This window comes from Schistocerca nitens, chromosome 2 (genome assembly GCF_023898315.1).
Source record: "Schistocerca nitens isolate TAMUIC-IGC-003100 chromosome 2, iqSchNite1.1, whole genome shotgun sequence".
Classification (NCBI taxonomy): Eukaryota; Metazoa; Arthropoda; class Insecta; order Orthoptera; family Acrididae; genus Schistocerca; species Schistocerca nitens.
In genome coordinates, this window is record NC_064615.1 from 789,574,475 (window position 1) to 789,596,630 (window position 22,156).

Here is a 22,156-nt window from a genome sequence, read left to right on the forward strand (position 1 = left end):
TGAATATTTATCTTGCAATGTGTTGACGGTGTGGTGCAGCAGCACCAGTTTCAGATAAAACAAAATTTAAAAAAGTGTTTTTTTCACTAACATTTTGTATTTTAATTGGTGGGTGTGGAGGCGTGTACTCGACAAGACAGGTGTTGTACAAGCATTATCCAACCAGAGTTTTCGGTGGCAGTGTACCTGACATTATTGCAGAACACATTTTAAAAACAAGGGAAACCAAATTAATCCCGCTCAAATCTTATGGAATGTGAATACGAGTCAATGTTTTACCGAAGCTATTTCCGCAATGAAATATATTATGAATATATTTAGCTATAAAGTAAACACAGGAACGTGTTTTTCAATATTTTATTACAAAAGATTTAAAAGACTTAACAAAAACTGTACACAACAAGAAATACTGAGTGTAGGGATGTGCTAAGGAAAACGTGTGAGATGAGCAGTCAATGAATCGTCTCCCGGTTCACGATGTCAGTTCTTTTGGTACCTGTAACAGAAATAAAACTGCCATGAGTCGAGGTTGTAGAGTCAAAAAGGTGTTTCTATAGGTACATCATATTATTCTTTCACCTCATATCTTAGAGACATTCGTACCCATCAGACCATGAAATTATGAAACAAAGATCAGTGTATATTATTGTGCTAAAGAATAAGGATTTGACATTCTACCATCATATGACATGTAAGAACCATACAGCAGCATGAATATTTTTAGAGACAGTTAACAGTTACGTTTTGCTGATTATGTTCTACCAAAATGGTTTCGAGCAGGGTGACCATCTCTTGTGGCATGAAGCGCAACATTTACATGCACGGTTGCCACAAAACGAGCCGAAGCGGTCTGGAGTGGCAGTCTTCCGTGTTGATGTATGCGTCCCGAAGGGCCATTATTTAAGCAAATAATGTACCAGAAGTTGAAATGAACATCAAACAACAGCTACAACCGTTTTTTCCCGATTGTTTTATGAAAGTGAAACTCGCTTTGACGTACAAGTCTCTAGGCTAGAGACGAGAACTAAATATTTCTGCTGGTAACAGTGGGACAGGAGGAGGAAAGATTAGGGTTTAGCGTCCAGTCGACGACGAAGTCATTAAGACCAGAACACAAACTCGGTTTGGCGGAGGATGTGGAAGACAATTGCTCGTATTCTATTCGGAGGAACCATCATGGCATATACCATAATCGATTAAGGAAAATCACGGAACATAAATCAAGTGGGTCAGGAATTTGAATTGACGTTCTGACGAATGCGAGTCCACTGCACTATAGCGCTGGGTCGAAACTGACACGAAAAAATAGAAATGAAATTTGAGCTACGCTATACGCCAAGAGCAGTTACTAAGGCCTGAATGGACAGAAACATACACTATGTGTAATGAAAGTTACTACTTGCAACAGAGTTTCTATTATTCGATTTGTCGTAATAAAGACTGTTCAATTAGACAGTACTTCTGTTGGTATTAGTGACGTACACCAACAAAAAAAGGACCATGATGTTTTAGTCTTTGTCAGTAGTAGTTTACAATAGATTGCCTCCTCTTTCTATCCCTTCACTCAACAATCACGTCATTTCTACGTCCACAAGCTGGAGAGTGCTCACTCTAGTGAGCCAAAAATTTATCCATTCTCTCCCGGGAGGGTTCTTGGAACTGTGAATATTTCCAATGTGTGTGAGTTGCACGTTTTCTACTCACCAAGTACATACAACTCGGTCGAAGCTTGTTTGGCTAATGGTTCATAAATGACTGGTTGTTGATTTTATTGGAGCACCTTACAGAGGTAACTGGAGGTAACTACGAATGCAGTACACCGAAAAACTTGTAGACCTGTTTATACAGCATTTACAGAGTGTCGTGCCTAAGAGGCGTCAGGGGCATTTTCTCTTGTGTTTCGACAGATATTAGGAATGTCATTTTTAAAACTTATATCTGAAGTCAGCCCAGCAAACATTGCTCGGCATGCTTTCACGTGGGGCCGTATGTCGACTGAAAGTGTCGGTATGTTTCCCTGTACAAACGAAATTAACTGTTAAGTGGAGTTTTACGTGCCCATTCGCTAAAGCGGTCCCACATTAAACCAATGCGATATTTGTATTAAAAGGGACATTACAACATATTCCAATTGCGACTGCGCAGCGTTGCTGCATGGCGGTATAGTCAGCACGGACCAAGGCGATTGTGTGTGAGTTAGTTATTCTTCATCTTTTAATGCCCTGTTAATATTTTCTAATAAAAAGAACACTAATAGAGTTCTGTATCGAGCGGACACATAAAATTTCGCTTTGAAAATCATGCTCCGCCGTTCTGGCCACGGACGGGCCAGACGTGCCCGACAGAGCGCTGTGCTATACATCAGTCAGTCGCGACATTTGGATCCGGTATGGTGGTTCATGTGGTCTTTACACCGCTTTCCCGACCTTTGTCGGATTAGCAGATCCGGAGCAACTGCTACTCGGTCTAGCAGCTTTCCAATTGGCGTCACGAGGCTCAGTGGACCACTTTCTAGCCCTCCCACCAAGGAAAAATCCCTGGGAGTCGATTCTAGGTTCTCTGCATGGTGACCCTTGTCGCTGAACAGATTGTTTCGGCTTCTCAGTTTCGAGCTGTTTGTCGCGTTTTCAAATTTCATCGTTGTGAACTTCGGTCAGTTTCAGGTTACGGAGTGTGGCCAGTCACCTGAACGAACAGGCTGAACTACGGTGCAGGCCTCGGCTATGGAGCTGTACTTAGAAATACAGAGGCTAAATAAAATAGTGTTTGTCACAGAGGACCTGCATATGAAAGTAGAAGTTATAAGAAAGGAATTTAGTAACTGCTGTGCTACGCATTCTTATTGAAAATTACTGTACAGAAACTTAGAACAGGAATGATAAAGTAGTCAATGGTAAATTAATTATAAACAGAGTAAATAGCGTATAGCAATTCATTTACGTAAATCTACCGACATTTAGTTCGGAGTAGGTATTAAAATCCATGGAGAAGAAATAAAAACTTTGAGGTTCGCCGATGACATTGTAATTCTGTCAGAGACAGCAAAGGACTTGGAAGAGCAGTTGAACGGAATGGACAGTGTCTTGAAAGGAAGGTATAAGATGAACATCAACAAAACCAAAACGAGGATAATGGAATGTAGTCGAATTAAGTCGGGCGATGCTGAGGGAATTAGATTAGGAAATGAGACACTTAAAGTAGTAAAGGAGTTTTTCTATTTGGGGAGAAAAATAACTGATGATGGTCGAAGTAGAGAGGATATAAAATGTAGACTGGTAATGGGAAGGAAAGCGTTTCTGAAGAAGGAAAATTTGTTAACATCGAGTATAGATTTAAATGTCAGGAAGTCGTTTCTGAAAGTATTTGTATGGAGTGTAGCCATGTATGGAAGTGAAACGTGGACGATAAATAGTTTAGACAAGAAGAGAATAGAAGCTTTCGAAATGTGGTGATACAGAAGAATGCTGAAGATTAGATGGGTAGATCACATAACTAATGAGGAGGTATTGAATAGCATTGGGGAGAAGAGGAGCTTGTGGCACAACTTGACTAGAAGAAGGGGTCTGTTGGTAGGACATGTTCTGAGGCATCAAGGGATCACCAATTTAGTACTGGAGGGCAGGGTGGAGGATAGAAATAGTAGAGGGAGACCAAGAGCTGAATACACTAAGCAGATTCAGAAGGATGTAGGTTGTAGTAGGTACTGGGAGACGAAGAAGCTTGCACAGTATGGAGTAGTATGGAGAGCTGCATCAAACCAGACTCAGGACTGAAGACCACAACAACAACAACCGACATTTACCAACAACCGGTATGATTGTCGTAGTAGTTTCATTAAACCTGCATGAGAATGTGTGAACAACAGGAACGTTCTCAAACACCAGAAATAGACTACTAAATAGACAGTGTAAGAAGCATGTTGCTTACCTGGCCGCGTGCCTCTCACCACTTGCTGTGGCCGCCGGTCTTGATGTAGTGGTGTATGGTCTTGACGACGGGCACCTTGACGGGGTAGGGCTTGTGCACGGGCACGGGTACCGGCTTCTCGACGTGGATGGGCACCGGCTGCTCCACGGGAACAGGCACGATCTTCTCCACCGGGATGGGCACTGGCTTCTCCACCGGAACATGCACCGTGCGCACCACCGGCACCTCGATGCGCTCCGGGACCTGCCGGCGGAACGTGTGGTTAGCCGTGGATCGAGAGACAACAGCAGTTCCACGAGCACGTATCCTTAATACGGATTTGCTTGAAAGAGAACACGATATCTAATAATAAGAAGAATACAGTTATGGTACGCAATCGCCAGCACATCACTGTAGATATAAGAGTTAACTTTGCTTCTTAGGAGCTTTGTTCGGTGCATTGTCTCATATGACTGGAAAATTTGGACTGCGCCTCCACCATGTGGATGGACTCGATCCAGTGGAGTGCCTCGTGGGATGCTTGATGGAGCTTGTCAATGCCACCAGGGAAGCGTCTGATTGGACAGTCATTCTCAATGTGGCTCATTGTTTGGGTGTCACCACAGTCACACACACTGTCACTTGAAAAGCCCCACTTGTGCATGTTGTATTTGCACCTGTTTAACTGCACCCACACCTCCCTTGGTTGGTGGAAGCCTGAAACTGGAACTGTTGGATTGTCTACAAGTTCGTGGTTTCGGGTTCTTGTAGCTTGCCACTCACGTTTCCACTCTGCGTCCTGGTCGAATGCTGTGGATAGCACTTGGACTTCCATTTCATATGCTGGTCTTCTAGATTTGAGGCGTTTCCTGGGCAGTGAAAGCAAACGCCTCAAATCTACAAGACCAGCATATGAAATGGGAGTCCAAATGCTATACACAGGATTGGACCAGGACGCACAGTGGAAACGTGAGTGGCAAGCAAGGTCCTGGCTGAGTATTTATAAAGTGATATGTATATCAGACAGCGTTATGGAGCTACTAGCTAGTGCCTATTAATTTGATAATTGGTAGTGTAAATGGACAATTCACATCCCTGTCTCCTCGCGTAAAGTGTTTTAGAGCTTGCATACCACACCATCCTCTCCGCATTTCTCCATCTCTCTCTCTCTCTCTGTCTCTCTCTCTCTGTGTTTCTCCGCAATCATGTGACAATTTTAAAAATACATTGTCCCAATAATTAATAATATTAATGATATGAAGTGTGTAAATTTTGAAACTGTTGCTTTTCTTTGAGAAACTATGCGGAAACTTTGTTCTATCCTTTATGCGTGTCGCCTGAAGAACACTACTCAATGTAGTCTAGGGCTCACGGATGAGTTTTTCCACTATTTTATTATGCAATCTAATAATATACCGTCATCAGTTAAACAAACAGACAGTAATTACGCAGAAATACAGAGGTCTTCATAGGACAGACTAACGTGGAGAGTTGGGTTCCTATCAGTCTTCGCACTGAAGACAACAGTAACAACAAAGGGCCAACCATTCATTTATAAGTCTAATTGTTAAAAAATGTCACTTACGTATATGTGACTACCGTCCATAATAAAATGTTTCACGTTCTTGGCGGCATACTCTAACGTATAAACCGACAAATAACCCCACTATTTTTCTTTGCTTCTTTTGTTTTTGCTTTTGGTGAATTGGTTAGAGCTTGAAACGTTGGCAGTGTATTTCCAGTCTAGTAAACCTGTTGATTTAATTATTCCCCTTAACAACGTAGATAAGTAGTTGCACACTTTCCTTATCATTACAAACATGAGCTTTACTTATCAAATAAGAAAGCTTCATAAGTTAAGGAAAGCAGTAGTGGTTGTTGCTTGATTACTTTTCAACTATGATTCGTCTATGTCACGAAAACTTCTCTCGTAGTTGTGAAATGTAATAGGTTGAATTTAGTACCTATTATTCGACGGCTACAATTTAGCATGTATGAATAGCTGATTTATTTATTGAAACTCCAAAATGTAAGGAAATTTAGCACAACTAGTAAACTGGTAAATACATTTTGTTATCATTTCTGAAATCATAACTCAACTAAAGATAAACATTCTTGTCGAGAAACAGTTTACTGTATGCAGCAACACCTAGTCATGAGCTTCTCAGAGCTAAGTGGTATAAAATACACATTTATTTAAGGAACCTATGACTTTTATGTTACCGTAGTTATATGTTTTAGTAATTCGTCTTATGTCAGGAGAGCACGTTCTTAGTTACTGGGTAAGTGAAAAGTACCAAAAAAGTGATAAATCACAAACTTGGAAGACAGGGTCTATTATACACAGCACGATCAGTGAAATTCTAAAAATATATGTGACTGTTCTTAATAATGAATATTTTAGAAACGATCTTACGAAACTTTGGTTTGAATTTTCTTTTATTTAACTTATAGCAGACGAATGAGATATTACAACTAGTGCAGCACGGTACGTATGCTTCTTGTCGTGGATACAGTCGTTCAGGAGCTAACTAATGCAAGCAGAAACCAGTACAGGAACATGTCCTTCCTACTGGTAAAGATAAATAACGATAGAAATCGTGTTCACTATTTACAATCATCTCACGTCTTTGGGAGGATTTCTGTGAAAGAGGCATGATTTTACTGATATAATTATTGCTTTTGTCCTGTTAGTAAGTATCGTTATGCTATTGTGGGGATACAATTTGTAAAATTACTTCCGAGATGCCTGATACAGAACCAACGACTACTTAACCTTTTCGTAAGGTTGCCAGTACCCATATATCTCTTGGTAGAAAAGCTGACTAACGTTTGCACAAATGTCCAGAAATACATATATACGATCAACTGTAATGAAGTAAGGCTCTTCATCGTTATCGTGGACAGAGAGGATTTATGTTTTTGCAAGCAAGAGACACAAGATTTTAAAACAGATTCCGCAGTATTTTAAGGACGAAATGGAAGATTGCACGGTACATCATAGTCTAGATTAGTATAGAAAGATGACGCAAATGTGCTCTGCCTCTAGTGATTTGAAAGAAGTTTTATAAAGAGTGAATTGACAAGGAGTTAACAAATCTTACTCTCTGTAAGGCAGATTCTGAAATTCCACCCTCAACTTGATTGTACTTTCTAGGTCGTGTAGGCAGATGCTCCCTCATTAATTGCTACTTATATGCGCATTTTAGTTGGACGTGCTTTGAAATTTTATAATGCGAGCAAACCATTTTTGCCTTTGTGTTTGTCATACGGATACCTATAAATATTTTCCAAGTATTATTATCCACATGATAAACAGCACTGAAGTAGCAATTAAAATAGAATGGCTGCCTTTATTAAACATTTATGTCTCTTATAACATTTCAACGAGTGTTCTGCAGTATCTAGCCTGTTAGAATGATAATTACTTTCATATGAGTCACTGAAGCACCAAATGTGGCAAACGTCGTTGGTATCAGATACGAGGGATAGGTGAAAAATTCACGCGCGGGAGTTTAAAGTTTGTGGTTTTTGGGCCTTGTCAGCACTTCCAGAATGAGCCTTTCACTAGTGAGCGTGCGCTTTCTATAAACTTCCCAGTATGAAACAGGAGCCACACGGGAAGCTCAATGCGGAAGCTCGTCTCCCGCGGGACTGTCTTATGAGCTGAACTACCCAGGAACGACACAAGTCCTACTTTTGAGTGCTTCAACTCATACTAAGGTTTTGGCAAAACAATTTGCTAACATTATCTCTCAACAGCAGTTATCCAGCACCGTAGGCAATAAAGGGTCTGTGATGGACGGTAACTGAAGGTGTGGGTGTGATTTGTGGGTCGTTCCTCGATGCTAGTAACAGCACTGTTCGCAAATCCTCGCTTCTGGTCCCAATTCAGCAGCCTAGCTGTCAGAATATATTGTATCTGCTCTTGTTTGGTGATGTTGTTTCTTTTTAAGCCACTTTAACAGTCGATTACAAGCATGATTCTGAAAGTTCTGCCAAGTATCGGTAAAAATTTACGAACATAACTGTGGGACTATGATAGTGGGTACTGATGTACAGAATAATAATGGAGATCCTGGGCATTTTAGTATTAACTGTTGATGTTTTTTTAAATGTGTAGGAGTGTGCTAATGGAAACGAGTGTTTAAGGTATTAAATACAAGACTGGACAATGGAAATCCGTTATCCGACAGTTAGACTCAATCTTTTGGAGTAATAAGACAAAAACATAATGAAAAACAACAGTAAAAAACATATTTTACAGGGTTATTCAAAAAGGTGAGCACAAAATGAAGAACTGATAGATGCATTGAAATATAAAGACTTTGAATTAGGAACTTTTGGTCTTGGAAATAATCCTTAGTCAGAGAAGGCTCTGGACTGTCAGGAAGAACAAGCACAATTAATACAAGGTCTTCATCGAATAAGTTCTTTCTGAATTTTTAGAGGATATACCCAGCATGCCCTGCCGGAAGTGGAAGCATCTAGACCAAGTACCTATACAGTTCTGTGAGCCCGACACGCATGCCAGATGTTGGATCGGAAGACTCAGTTTTCTGATTCTTTACGGCGGGGAAATATCAGAAGCATCGTGAACATGACACCAGTTCCTTCTCGGCAGGATATTTGCTGTGTTATATGTGACTCACGTGATGCCTGGGGTATTTGACAGAGCCCCAATTTTTTATGAAATCGTTCTACCTGTATTGAACGTGTGGTTGCTAATTTCAACACCTCCTGTAATATGAAACATTATTGAATATACAGTACATTATCTTCGCTGAACGTAAGGAGCATATGCACTGCTTTTGTCGTTCCTGATAGTCTGTTTTAAAGATTTCACAGACTCGGCTCATTCAAAGACCACATTTTCCCATTCTAAATTTGTTGTATATCCACTGAGTATTTGCTGTTCCAATTCGTGCGCAGCCTTTTGAGTCGCCCTATGTAGGGGTCAGAAGTTAGTGACTTAAAAAAAAAAAAAGAGAGAAAATCATCAGCTGCTGACAATGAAAATTTATTACTGGTGACGAAGTGCTAGACTGAAAAAGTTAGACTAAATTAGAAATTAAATGCCTGAAAAATCATGAGAAAGTAATTGAACATAAAGGAAGCTACTGAAAGCAAGAGGCTAACGTCATATACAAAGATAATATTGGAGGTAAAGGCACGAGAGAAGCAGTTCTCACATTGCAGTAGATAATGGAAGCAAGACTGAATAATAATCAAGATACACTCATAGGATTTGTCGACGCTGAAAAGGGGTACGACATTGTAACATGGTGCAAGATATTCGAAATTCTGAGATAAATAGCGGTAATCTACAGGGACAGGCGTGTTATATACGATATATACAGGAGCGAAGATGGAGCAATAAGACTGGAAGACCAAGAACGAAGGGCTGCGACAAGCTATACGGTTCAATCTATACATCGAGGAAGCAACGATGGAAAGAAGAGGAAGTTCTAAGAGTAGAATTGAAATTCAAGGTGAAAGGATATCAATGACAACGTTCACTGATGATATGACTATCTTCAGTGAAAGTGATGACTGGCAAAAAGTGCATTCCTGGCCAAGAGAAGTATCAAATATAGGCCTTAATTTCAGGAAGAAATTCCTGAGAATGTACGTTTGGTGCACCACATTGTATGGTAGTGAAGCGGAACAGAAGAGAATCGACGCGTTTGAGATGCTACAGTAGAATGTTGAAAATTAGATGGACTGATAAGGTAAAGAAGAATAGATTCTCAGCAGAATCGGCCAGGAATGGAATATGTACGGAAAACGCTCACAGGAAGAAGGGTCAGGACGACTGATCTGCTGAAACATCAGGGGAAAATTCCAAGGTAATAGATGGAGTTCCAAGGTGGAAAAGAAAACGAGGTCGACCGCATCGAAGAAGTTAAGCAAGTTGTGGAGTCGATAAGTTCTGAAGACATGGACTGGAAATTCAGACATCGATTGGGAACTACGGAATGGATACGTCAATTTTCTTATAACGTGAACTTCCCTGAAGTGCTTTGTAGCTGTCTTTTATGGAAAGAGCACGATTAGTAACCACTCATAGTAAGAGCCGCACCCTTGGTGTGCTAATTGGCAAAGTGACACGGCAGAGCAGGAGCCAACGGGTGGCCGCCAGTGGTCGGGACTTACCGAGATGTGGACTGGGTAGGGCTGCGGCACGGCGACGGGCACATTGTGAGGCACGGGGACCGGCACCGGGTGCGGCACGGCGATCTTCACGATCTTGACGTGCTCGTCGTAGCCGCCGTAGTCCTCCCCGTGGTCCTCCACGTGGACGCCAGGCAGCGGCGAGGCGAGGGTCGCGCTCAGCAGCGTGCAGCCCAGCACCAGCAGGTAGGTCTGCAACAGGCCAACAACCTGGTCTGAGGTCTGAACACGGCGGGTGGTGTACACCACAGATCAGGAATGAGGTCCTTGTACTCGCTTTTAAGCTCGCCAAAGGGTCCTATGACACGCGACGTGAATGATGTTTTGGATTTTACGTCACTCTGTTCTTCAGAAGCATCGTTTAGTACTTTACATAGAATAAGGGACTCACAAATAACATTTTGTTATTTCCTATTTATTTTTGGAAGGGGGTTGTCATCAGTTTTCTGGAGACTGATGCAGAATGCCACAGCTTCTCCGGTGCCGACCTCTTAATCTCAGAGTGGCACTCAGCACAAAAGTTTGTTGGAGATAGTCCAACCTGTCTTCTTCTCTAGTAACAACTGTGCTATTTAGTGATGTCCTATCTTCATGTTTCTTTCTTTAGTGAAGTTCCCACATATTATTTTCGTCATAGATTCTCCAAGGAACTTCCTCATATCATTCAATTTTCATAATTCACCCTCCAATATTTTCTGTTTTTCCCCATTCGCTAGTGGAACTGAAATGAGAAACGAATAGGAAACTTCTTTCACCAGAAGAAAAAGATGTTATTTTTAAAGGCGAAAAATCATATACGAGCAAATAGTCGTATTATTCGGCGAACCTGTTCAGGAACGTAGTGAACAGAAATGACCTCTATTGTTCATCTGGTGCAACTAGATAAATCGGCCATGATGTAAGGAAAGAAAAATTAAGATCATTCTGGGACAATTTTGCTGAAGGGAAGGAAACTTAACCTTGAGCACTCTGTCAATGACAAGGTCATTAGATGTAGACTACAACCTCCCTACTTTTGAAGACTAGGGGAGGGAACTGTGTTTCTTTTCTGGAGAAATATCCCAGAAGACAGACAAGAACATGCAAGGTCTTAGGGGTATAAATGTTGATATTTCTACTGATGACTGAGGAAAGTGTACTGAACCACATTTCATCAGTATTTTCTCGATAGTCAGCCTAATAGTTACAGCTATTACGAGCAGTATGTTCTTAGGTTGATTAGTTCCGCGGAGTATATGTGACACAAGCAAACCATTAATGTTTATTTTCTCCAAGGCAGCAGGTCAGGTACTCACGTCTGGACATGAGGATGAATAACGGATCGTCTATACTGATAGGCATTGCCCACTACGCTGTGCAGTTACAACAGTGCAGAATACATCACATAGTAAATTACGTCACGTGTTTGTGGGGAGATTGTTAAACACAAAGAAAAAACAAGTAACACAACGAAGTGGGTACGTATTAAGATATCAGTGATAAAAATTTGTGTACCTGTATACCTCACATCTTTTACGTAAAATGGCTGAATAGGTACACTTTTACAGCGATGGTTGCAAATGAGAAGCGATGAACTAATTTAAAATTCAGACTGCTGAAGGGATTTTGTAGGATTTCTGATATTAGACAGTACGCAGCAGACTCTCTGTAGATAAAGAAGATCTTTACTAGTAATGTTAAGACTGAAGACTGTATGCAAAGATGGGATCAGTACATTCTGCCAACAGAAACGATCGTTTATAAATTTCGGAGAGGAGTGAGAAGAAGAAAATCCCCAACTTCCAAACATAAAAGTCTGGGGAAGCAGTCAGTTCCGGCACTTGCAGTCGATATAGGCAGGCAGCGTATACTCCGCGCAGTGCGTAGCGGGTAGAGCCAGCTTACGCGGAAGATAACAAGCAGCAGACCAGTGGGCGATAAATAAAGTCCTCCAAGCAAGCGGATGAACTCTCATAATGGCCCCTCAGAGGCAATAATGCGATAAGGGCATCCTTTCTTCATATTACAGGCCCTGTTTTATAGCGTTATCAGGAAATGGCTGCGGAACAGCACCTTGAACGCTGCTCATGTCTCAAACAATCTAAAACCAGTGGAAGAAGGATTGCGCGGGTCACACTGCGGGCAATAAATCCGCCGGCAGCTGCACGGGAGCGCATCACGGCAATGGAATTAGTGCTCGCGCGATTCCTGAGGCGAACGAATCTCCGAGGCCGGGCTGCAGCAAGTGGTTGCGTAGAGATTTACGGCGACGCCCGCGGCCGCCTCCGATAGCGCGCAATATTTCTCGAAGGATTTACGAGTGCGGTGGCCGAGCGGACGCGCCAACTATCCGGAAAACACGGTGACTGGTCGTGTTTCGACACTGCAGACGCTGGGGTGCCTTAGCAGCTTCCTCGGAGTTCTTAACTACGCCTAGTCAACAAACTTACTAGTCCCATTGTCGCTCTGTTACAGCAGAGCAAGATAATAAAAGGTGGTTGGTTTCGATTCAAATACAGAAAAAATTTAAAACAAGTACTTTTACTGATTGTCGTCATCGGATGGATTTATTTAAAAGGCCGGCCGCGGTGGTCTCGTGGTTCTAGGCGCGCAGTCCGGAACCGTGCGACTGCAACGATCGCAGGTTGGAATCCTGCCTCGGGCATGGATGTGTGTGATGTCCTTAGGTTAGTTAGGTTTAAGTAGTTCTAAGTTCTAGGGGACTGATGACCACAGCAGTTGAGTCCCATAGTGCTCAGAGCCATTTATTTAAAATAACAAGGCAACCAGTGTGCAAGGTGTCCAAGAAATTTTTTGTCTGTATCGGGTTGATTATTATTTCATTATTTATTTCCCAGAAATGTTGTGCTAGCTTCGAGGAACTTGCATTTTGTCTGGAAACGTCATCCCAACGGCGCTACAGGGTACTGGAGGTATAGGTGCTAGCGCCTGCCATCAGGCTACCGCTTAGACAGCGAACGTGACATTGAACACTGACAGACTGTAGGCGGAACGTCTCGCGATGTTGTTATTCAGTGATTGCGACTGATTACCATCATCGCCAGTGGAGACGATGGAGGTAGCTGCTGTGAAGACAGGCATTGTCTCCTAAGAATGCGCTCGGATGATGACTGTTTTGGACGCTGGATTCCATCTCCAATTCACTTCTCTCCGAAAAACACTGAAGATTTCAGTGGGTTCAAGGAAACTATAATCCACTGAGGCAACAGATCATAGCATTCATTGGAGACAAGGCCTATCTAAGCAACAACTAGCCCCATGTCCTCCACTAGCAATCGTGGTAGTCACGGTCACTGAATAACGAACAATATTGTGAGATGTTTCGCTTACAGTACGTCTGCGTACGAAGTCAAGTCTGTGGATTCTTCAATTGTTCAGGACTCACAACAAGAAGATGTGTTCAGTAAAAGTTAAATTAAGGACCACATTGGTCAAGGCAGACAAGCAGCCAAATAGAGTTTTCTGGAGCACACATATTAGGTCAGAAACGAAGGTTACGGTATTCAAAACAATTGCAGAAAAGACCGCAACGTATTGAGCAGGAACGTGGGAAATAACTAAAAATATAAGTTGAGCTTATTGTCACCAGATATGAGATTTTGGAGATGTTTCTGAAGGCTGACACTACGGGATCAAATGAAGACATAGGTAAGAGTATGAACCAGGCCATTACTGTAGTGGACACAATATAAGCGAAACGAAAGAGATGGTATGGGCCTGTATGTCATGCGGATGAGGACACATGGATTAAGATGATAATTCCACATGACAGAACAAGAAGAAGACCCCGAAAATATCATGGGAAGAGGAAGAATAGATTTGTCAGAGAGGATTCTGCAGATGGAAGATTGGGAAGCTAGAGGACTTTGAAAGCAAGGATGCGAAAAGCCACTACAATGTTCTGGTAAGTAATAAACAATTTTTACAGCCTTCAGTTGCAAGGTAATTTTTACTCGTTTACCTAGGTTTCGACTCCAGTAATGGAATCTTCTTCAGAACAAAAAATTAAATTATTTTGAGAGCCAAACACTGGCCATGTCACAGATTAAAAATTAAAACAATAAAGACGCATAATCATAAGGTTATGTCTGTCAAAGTTAAAACCATTAAGGCGAACGTAGACGAAGCTACGCCGGCCAGAAATAAGGACTAACTGTCTTGTTTATTTCTATACATATACGGTTGCTGACGTGCTGCAATACGTTAAAGATTTGTAAGTTCTGGTAAGTCGCAAAAACAGCTATAGTTGTTAAAACTATAAAATTTTCACCGATTTTTTTAAATGTTGACACAAACTATGTTCTGTTAATTTAAGTAAGTCACAAGTTGATGCAGCATTCAATACAATGCGTTTCAAGTCTTGATACCACATCATCAAATGCATCGAGTCTCAATCTTCGATTGTGGTTCACATCAGAACATTGTCCTTCTGGCACAGAAACAATGTTTTTGACTATTTGACGCGCAGTGAGTTAGATTGTTCATTATGTGAATAATGTGGAACTTGAATGAAACGTAGTTCTATAAACAATATTACTCACCTAAAACGTGCACTCCTTTCATTTCGTTAACGGTTGAACGTAGGGAAATGAAATTTTTAATTGCATGCGAAATATTTTAAACGATAGTGTTACAGTGCTTGACTGTGCTTTGTATGATGTGGGTATAGGGCAGTGTTAGATTCATGTAACGGAAACTACGTGTTGACTTGTAGCGTATCAGAAGGGGCTCAGGAAAACTATTTAAAATATTTGAACTTTGCCACATTTAAGTGAATAGCTTTTGTGAAAAACAGTCGGAAGGCTTGATAAAATGGCTGATCTTCCCATTAAAGCCGAACATGACAGTGTTTACACCGTAAAATACGATTCCGGCTACCTTTGATATCTATTTCAACACATCTCTCTAATATATTTGCGAAAAGCTTCAGTACCAACATAAAAAGCGGTATATTACTGTACTAGTGTTTCCGTGAGCTTCTCGATTCCAGTTAATTAGGACATCGCGCCTTAAAAGTCGGCGTATTTTGATCTGGTAGTATACTACGTTTGTAAATATTTGTACAGTAATTTACTGCGTCACTATTGCTTAATTATTTATAAAATAGCAATATTACCGGTAAAGGCAAGAATTTGCTACCTTCAGATGTGCTTAATGCACTAAAATGCTTCTTGCACGTATCTTGGTAGGTCCCAGAAGGGAATTATCACTCTGCAGTGAGTGTGCCCTGATATGACACTTGCTGATACTGGACTCTAGAGACATTTTCCTGTCTACCGACGGTAGAAAACTTGCCCTCGAAAGGCAAAGGTCCCTGCTTCAAGTCTCAGTCCAGCACACAGTTTTAATCTGCCAGGAAGTTTCATGTGCGTATGTGTAACATACCTGTACGAACCTTTATTGCGGATTAAAGAAATCTTAAGACGACAACTACATGTCGAAACCGTGCGTATTCTATGCATGCATCATTCTATTAAATAAAAGAAATGTACATTGATACTACAGTGTATATTTGGTTCGTAAACAAAAATTCTGTGCATTCGAAAAGTCAATGAAAGAACTGTGTACTAATATTTGTCGAAAGCCTCGTTTCCGTATCTTGAAATGCTAACGAACTAATAGTGGTGCAAGTTTAGGATGATTCATTATCGTAAAATTGATGTAAAGGTAAAAAAAGCATAGTGTTTGGTACAATAGTGAAAAATATTAGCCAAGCAACAAAATTATGTACCCTTCTGCGTCACTTGAAATTTCCAAAAACCAGAAAATCATGTTTTGTTATCTTAGAATGTTTTCGATACAAATAATGTGCAAGTCTAACAGATCACCTTGTATAAAGAAAGATGATTTTAAAACGTTTGGGTGTGTATGTGTGTGTGGCACCACTATAGAACACAGCGGCTGAAAGTGTAATCTGAGAGCGAGTTTGGTTGTACTGCCGGTGTGTCGCTGGCCTCACCTGTGGCTCCATGGCGTGGCGTCGGAAGCTGCTGGTTGGCGTGCAGGTGGCGGAGAGCGGAGCGACTGTCGTCTGGTGGCTGGAGCCCGCTGCCAGCCCTATATAGCCGGCCAGACGGCCGTGCGCCGCCAGCTTTCTCCGCCCCGCTCCGCACCTTCACCGTGTCCGCCAGCGCCCGTCACACCGGCCGACGCGCCCACGGCGTCAATGGCCGGGCGTACTCACGTCAGCGAGTCGCAGGTAGTCCTCCGTAACACGTCCGAAAACGAGCCACATATTTGGACCAGTTCAGTTATCACTGTCTATCTACATCCTGACACCATTTCACAAAACGACACTGACAAACGTCGAGGGGCCGCAGACAGTGTCTTGAGGAATAAACTGCGGATAGGGGCCTGTATCATCTAACGTGACCATCATTCGACGTCGTTATAGATCAGGGAAACAGGGATGTTAAACCATAATCTGCACCTCCTCCTCCCGCTACAGAGCATCGAAATCATGGGCGCCAGTGCCTACCAGGAGGAAACCGCTTCAGCAGCAAACATGACTTAGCATTCTGATGAAACACAGGCAACACGTCTCGCCACAGACTCATGATGTTTGTTGTCAGTGATCGCGACTGATCACCAGAAACTCCTGTGGAATAGATATCGATAGCTGCTGTATGGCAGTTATTTCGATGCTATCGTTATATTTCTATTAAATCCTGTGTACCGAGGAACAATGAACATTTTAGATGATTCCAGGAGGAAAAAAAAAATGCTATTGGAAACCGGTGTCCGAAACTGTCAGAGATCAAGGCAATAGAGCATTCACTGGAGACAAGGCTTATTCATGCTGAAACTAGCTGCATCTCCCACACTGGCGATCTTTAGCCATCACTGAATAACAGACAGCAGTCCATCGGTCATATTGAAACGTCCCCTTGGAACAATTTATACATGACTGTGTTTAAACTGATACACAATATTTTTTAGCGCAACGCAATCTGACTTTAATAATCCCTACAAAAGAATGGCCCTCACTAACATTAACCTATACCTTTCACAAATCAGTTACCTCACAGAAATCTTCGTTACTCGAACTACTGCAATACAGCGAGCGCCACTACTGCCAGCTAAATAAAAGATTCAAACTACTGAAGGCACTAACTACTGATAGGCATAGTTAGCAAATGAAAAATTTTGATAGAGAACAAACAATGTATTTACCTCAATAGTGTTCAAAAGTCATAATGTATATAGCAGTTCATGATATCCAGTATTACAAATTTCAAAACTGCGCCATCTCTCTCCCCACATCCACCACTCCTGGCGGCTCACCTCCAACTGCGTAACGCTACGCGCTGTTCACATCCAGCTGCCCAACACTACAATGGCAGACAACAATGCAAACTAGCCACAGACTGCACACAGCACAGCCAGTGATTTTCATACAGAGCGCTACGTAACGTTGCCAATAAGAAAACATAAACAGCCTACTTACATAGCCCCCATGCTCCCCACAAAAAATTTTACAAATTGTTTTGGGCAGTGGCCAATAATGATTTGATAAAATTTTTCATAATTGCAATAACAAAGATATCAAATGCACACACTTATTGATACAATGTTGGTCAAAAGCTAAAATTTTCTCACAGTCCATAAAGACAGTCCTGATCATTTATCACAGTAAAATTGCAGTGTTTTTCTCAAAGTCTGAGCAGTAGAAGAAAATGCACATGGAAGTAGTGGATTTCCATGCAGTCTTGAAGAAGTAGTGTTGTCCTTCCAACGGAAAGACAGTGCTGACTCTTGACATGCAGACAGGTAATGGGCCACAACAGAGCAAACCCACAGCAGAGTCAGTCGAAGTTTTGAAGAATATTGGTAGGTAGGTCATCACAGAGTAGACCCACTGTAGTCCTGGTAGAGATTACGGTATTGGTGGACCACCAGAGGTGCAGAGCCACTGCAGTCCTTGTAGAAATAACGGTATTGGTGGATCATCAAAGGTGTAGACCCACTGTAGTAGAAATAATGGTATTGGTGGGTCATCGAAGACGCAGACCCACTGTAGTCCTTGTAGAGATGGCCAGCAGCCATGTGTTGTGACTGTGCAGGTGCACAATCACCATTGAAGAGTCTTACAGACAATATAGCAAGTCCATAAACCACCACTTGTGCACTCACTAAGTTTTTGGAATTGTCCTTAGAACCAGCAATGCTGTTATCCAGTCCCTTGCTGAATTAGTAACACACATGCAAACACTAACAGTCCAAACTTCTCACATATTGTACATTACTATGACAAACAGAAACGTGTGCAGTGAAATCTAACTTAATTTGAAGAACTGGTGTATATTATTATAAACTTACATCATAAGAATACAATTACAAAGGTACAAAATACATCATTAAAGAACATAACAATACAGATAACATTTGTAGTAATAGGAGCTTTACAAAAGAATAGAAATAAACATATACATCAGTGTTACAGGAATTATGACATAAGTGAATACATAAAAGATCAGAATAACTTTTGAAACATCAACTTCACACATGAGGATTAAAACAAAACTGAATAAATAAAGTCTAAACATCTTTACAAAGTAAATAACATACTATTAGAAAAATTCTACAACATAACTCTTATTAGCTAAACACATAAAGACAGGAAAAACACAAATATACAAGAGTACACAAACACATAGCAGAATAACACAGGGGGAAAGGACAGGGTTTGTTTTCAGTGTAATATTTGGTACTGCAGTATTTTGCGAACAAAACCTTTTTTGCCTTGGAGATCTCTCTTCGTTCATCATTATTCCCAAAAAGTTCTATCTATACCTGCTTTCTGTATTTTTTGTGTGTAGTTTCTCAATGCATTTCTTCCAATTCATCATAGTTAGTTTCTTATATAGTCTACCCCATCTTAAGCTAACTTAAATCTACTGAGCTCAGATGCTAAACTAAGGAACGAGGCAATGCAGCAGTACAAAACAATTAACACAAACAGCAATGACAAAATATTCAAATTGGCCAAGGAAGCAGCAATATTACAACTAATATAACGCAATGAGCAGCAAACAAGAAAAATAAATCAGTAGTAAAACTGGCGTAACAGAGTAATGTAAAGTGAAATTTAGTAGCACTATGCCTGGCAAACAGCAGCAGCAAATGCAATAAATTATATCTAAACATGACAAAGCTCAAGCAGAAAAATATTACAGAAAAGACAACAATGCAGATAAGGGAAATGTCTATTCACATCTTAATATCTATGTCATTAAAGTGGTGGACCACAACTTATTCTACAAAATAAATTACCAAGTACTTGAAAAGAAAATTATGAATGCAGTTCCTGTGAAGGTAAATGTCTTTTTGTGGTCCCTCATTTTTTTGAAAAAAATTATTATTTACTCGATCTGTAGACAGAAAATATTCATATTATTACATCTATAAATTTTATTTTAACCAATGCTGCAGTGCAGCCAGAAAAACAAATTGAGTAAATAAATACATAAAGCAAGCCATATGGCATTTCTCTCAACTAGCAAGACAATAGCCGTGAAATGTTTCTCATCGTTTCTTTAGGCATTTTAGTAAATATCATAAATTAAGAGTTCCACAGTATAATCATATGTTTTCAAGTTTGAGCGTGTCATATTTGCGATGCTTTCTGCAAAGGAATGTCAATAGCGAGGATATTGGCCTCTCTTTTTCACCACCTGTGCCTCTGAAAGGCACACACTAATGGCTTTTTTCCAGGCGACTGTCGCCCAGCTGGGTGCCCACGACGCATAACGTGCAGGTGGTCACCTAACTTTCTTACCGAAATATTTACAACACCAGTTAGCACTACAGTGGCAGTCTCATATACAAAATTTCACGGGTCGAGAATTTGCGTTGCAAATGTGTAGATACAAAATCTTATGAATATGTTGTTGTTGTTGTGGTCTTCAGTCCTGAGACTGGTTTGATGCAGCTCTCCATGCTACTCTATCCTGTTCAAGCTTCTTCATCTCCCAGTACCTACTGCAACCTACATCCTTCTGAATCTGCTTAGTGTATTGATCTCTTGGTCTCCCTCTACGATTTTTACCCTCCACGCTGCCCTCCAATGCTAAATTTGTGATCCCTTGATGCCTCAAAACATGTCCTACCAACCGATCCCTTCTTCTAGTCAAGTTGTGCCACAAACTTCTCTTCTCTCCAATCCTATTCAATACCTCCTCATTAGTTACGTGATCTACCCACCTTATCTTCAGCATTCTTCTGTAGCACCACATTTCGAAAGCTTCTATTCTCTTCTTGTCCAAACTAGTTATCATCCATGTCTCACTTCCATACATGGCTACACTCCATACAAATACTTTCAGAAACGACTTCCTGACACCTAAATCTATACTCGATGTTAACAAATTTCTCTTCTTGAGAAACGCTTTCCTTGTCATTGCCAGTCTACATTTTATATCCTCTCTACTTCGACCATCATCGGTTATTTTACTCCCTAAATAGCAAAACTCCTTTACTACTTTAAGTGTCTCATTTCCTAATCTAATTCCCTCAGCATCACCCAACTTAATTTGACTACATTCCATTATCCTCGTTTTGCTTTTGTTGATGTTCATCTTATATCCTCCTTTCAAGACACTGTCCATTCCGTTCAACTGCTCTTCCAAGTCCTTTGCTGTCTCTGACAGAATTACAATGTCATCGGCGAACCTCAAAGTTTTTACTTCTTCTCCATGAATTTTAATACCTACTCCGAATTTTTCTTTTGTTTCCTTTACTGCTTGCTCAATATACAGATTGAATAACATCGGGGAGAGGCTACAACCCTGTCTCACTCCTTTCCCAACCACTGCTACCCTTTCATGCCCCTCGACTCTTATAACTGCCATCTGGTTTCTGTACAAATTGTAAATAGCCTTTCGCTCCCTGTATTTTACCCCTGCCACCTTCAGAATTTGAAAGAGAGTATTCCAGTTAACGTTGTCAAAAGCTTTCTCTAAGTATACAAATGCTAGAAACGTAGGTTTGCCTTTTCTTAATCTTTCTTCCAAGATAAGTCGTAAGGTCAGTATTGCCTCACGTGTTCCATGACATAGGTCAGCTTCTACCAGTTTTTCCATTCGTCTGTAAAGAATTCGCGTTAGTATTTTGCAGCTGTGACTTATTAAACTGATAGTTCGGTAATTTTCACATCTGTCAACACCTGCTTTCTTTGGGATTGGAATTATTATATTCTTCTTGAAGTCTGAGGGTATTTCGCCTGTCTCATACATCGTGCTCACCAGATGGTAGAGTTTTGTCATGACTGGCTCTCCCGAGGCCATCAGTAGTTCTAGTGGAATGTTGTCTACTCCCGGGGCCTTGTTTCGACTCAGGTCTTCTAGTGCTCTGTCAAACTCTTCACGCAGTATCTTATCTCCCATTTCGTCTTCATCTACATCCTCTTCCATTTCCATAATATTGTCCTCAAGTACATCTCCCTTGTATAAACCCTCTATATACTCCTTCCACCTTTCTACCTTCCCTTCTTTGCTTAGAACTGGGTTTCCATCTGAGCTCTTGATATTCATACAAGTGGTTCTCTTCTCTCCAAAGGTCTCTTTAATTTTCCTGTAGGCAGTATCTATCTTACCCCTAGTGAGACAAGCCTCTACATCCTTACATTTGTCCTCTAGCCATCCCTGCTTAGCCATTTTGCACTTCCTGTCGATCTCATTTTTGAGACGTTTGTATTCCTTTTTGCCTGCTTCATTTACTGCATTTTTATATTTTCTCCTTTCATCAATTAAATTCAATATTTCTTCTGTTACCCAAGGATTTCTATTAGCCCTCGTTTTTTTACCTACTTGATCGTCTGCTGCCTTCACCACTTCATCCCTCAGAGCTACCCATTCTTCTTCTACTGTATTTCTTTCCCCCATTCCTGTCAATTGTTCCCTTATGCTCTCCCTGAAACTCTCTACAACCTCTGGTTCTTTCAGTTTATCCAGGTCCCATCTCCTTAAATTCCCACCTTTTTGCAGTTTCTTCAGTTTCAATCTGCAGTTCATAACCAATAGATTGTGGTCAGAATCCACATCTGCCCCAGGAAATGTCTTACAATTTAAAACCTGGT

General features: G+C 41.0%; 1 protein-coding gene across 1 annotated transcript; it reads right to left on the reverse strand.

Annotated features, from left to right (window-relative positions):
* Window positions 1-395: 395 nt before the first annotated feature.
* LOC126234638 (uncharacterized) lies at window positions 396-16,115 on the reverse strand. The gene is made up of 4 exons (XM_049943368.1): window positions 16,040-16,115; window positions 10,063-10,272; window positions 3,928-4,170; window positions 396-496 (listed from the first exon to the last, which is right to left on the reverse strand). Exons 1-3 carry the CDS (start codon window positions 16,049-16,051, stop codon window positions 3,943-3,945), a joined length of 450 nt encoding a protein of 149 aa, XP_049799325.1. The 5' UTR covers window positions 16,052-16,115; the 3' UTR covers window positions 396-496; window positions 3,928-3,942.
* Between the last annotated feature and the right edge of the window lie 6,041 nt (window positions 16,116-22,156).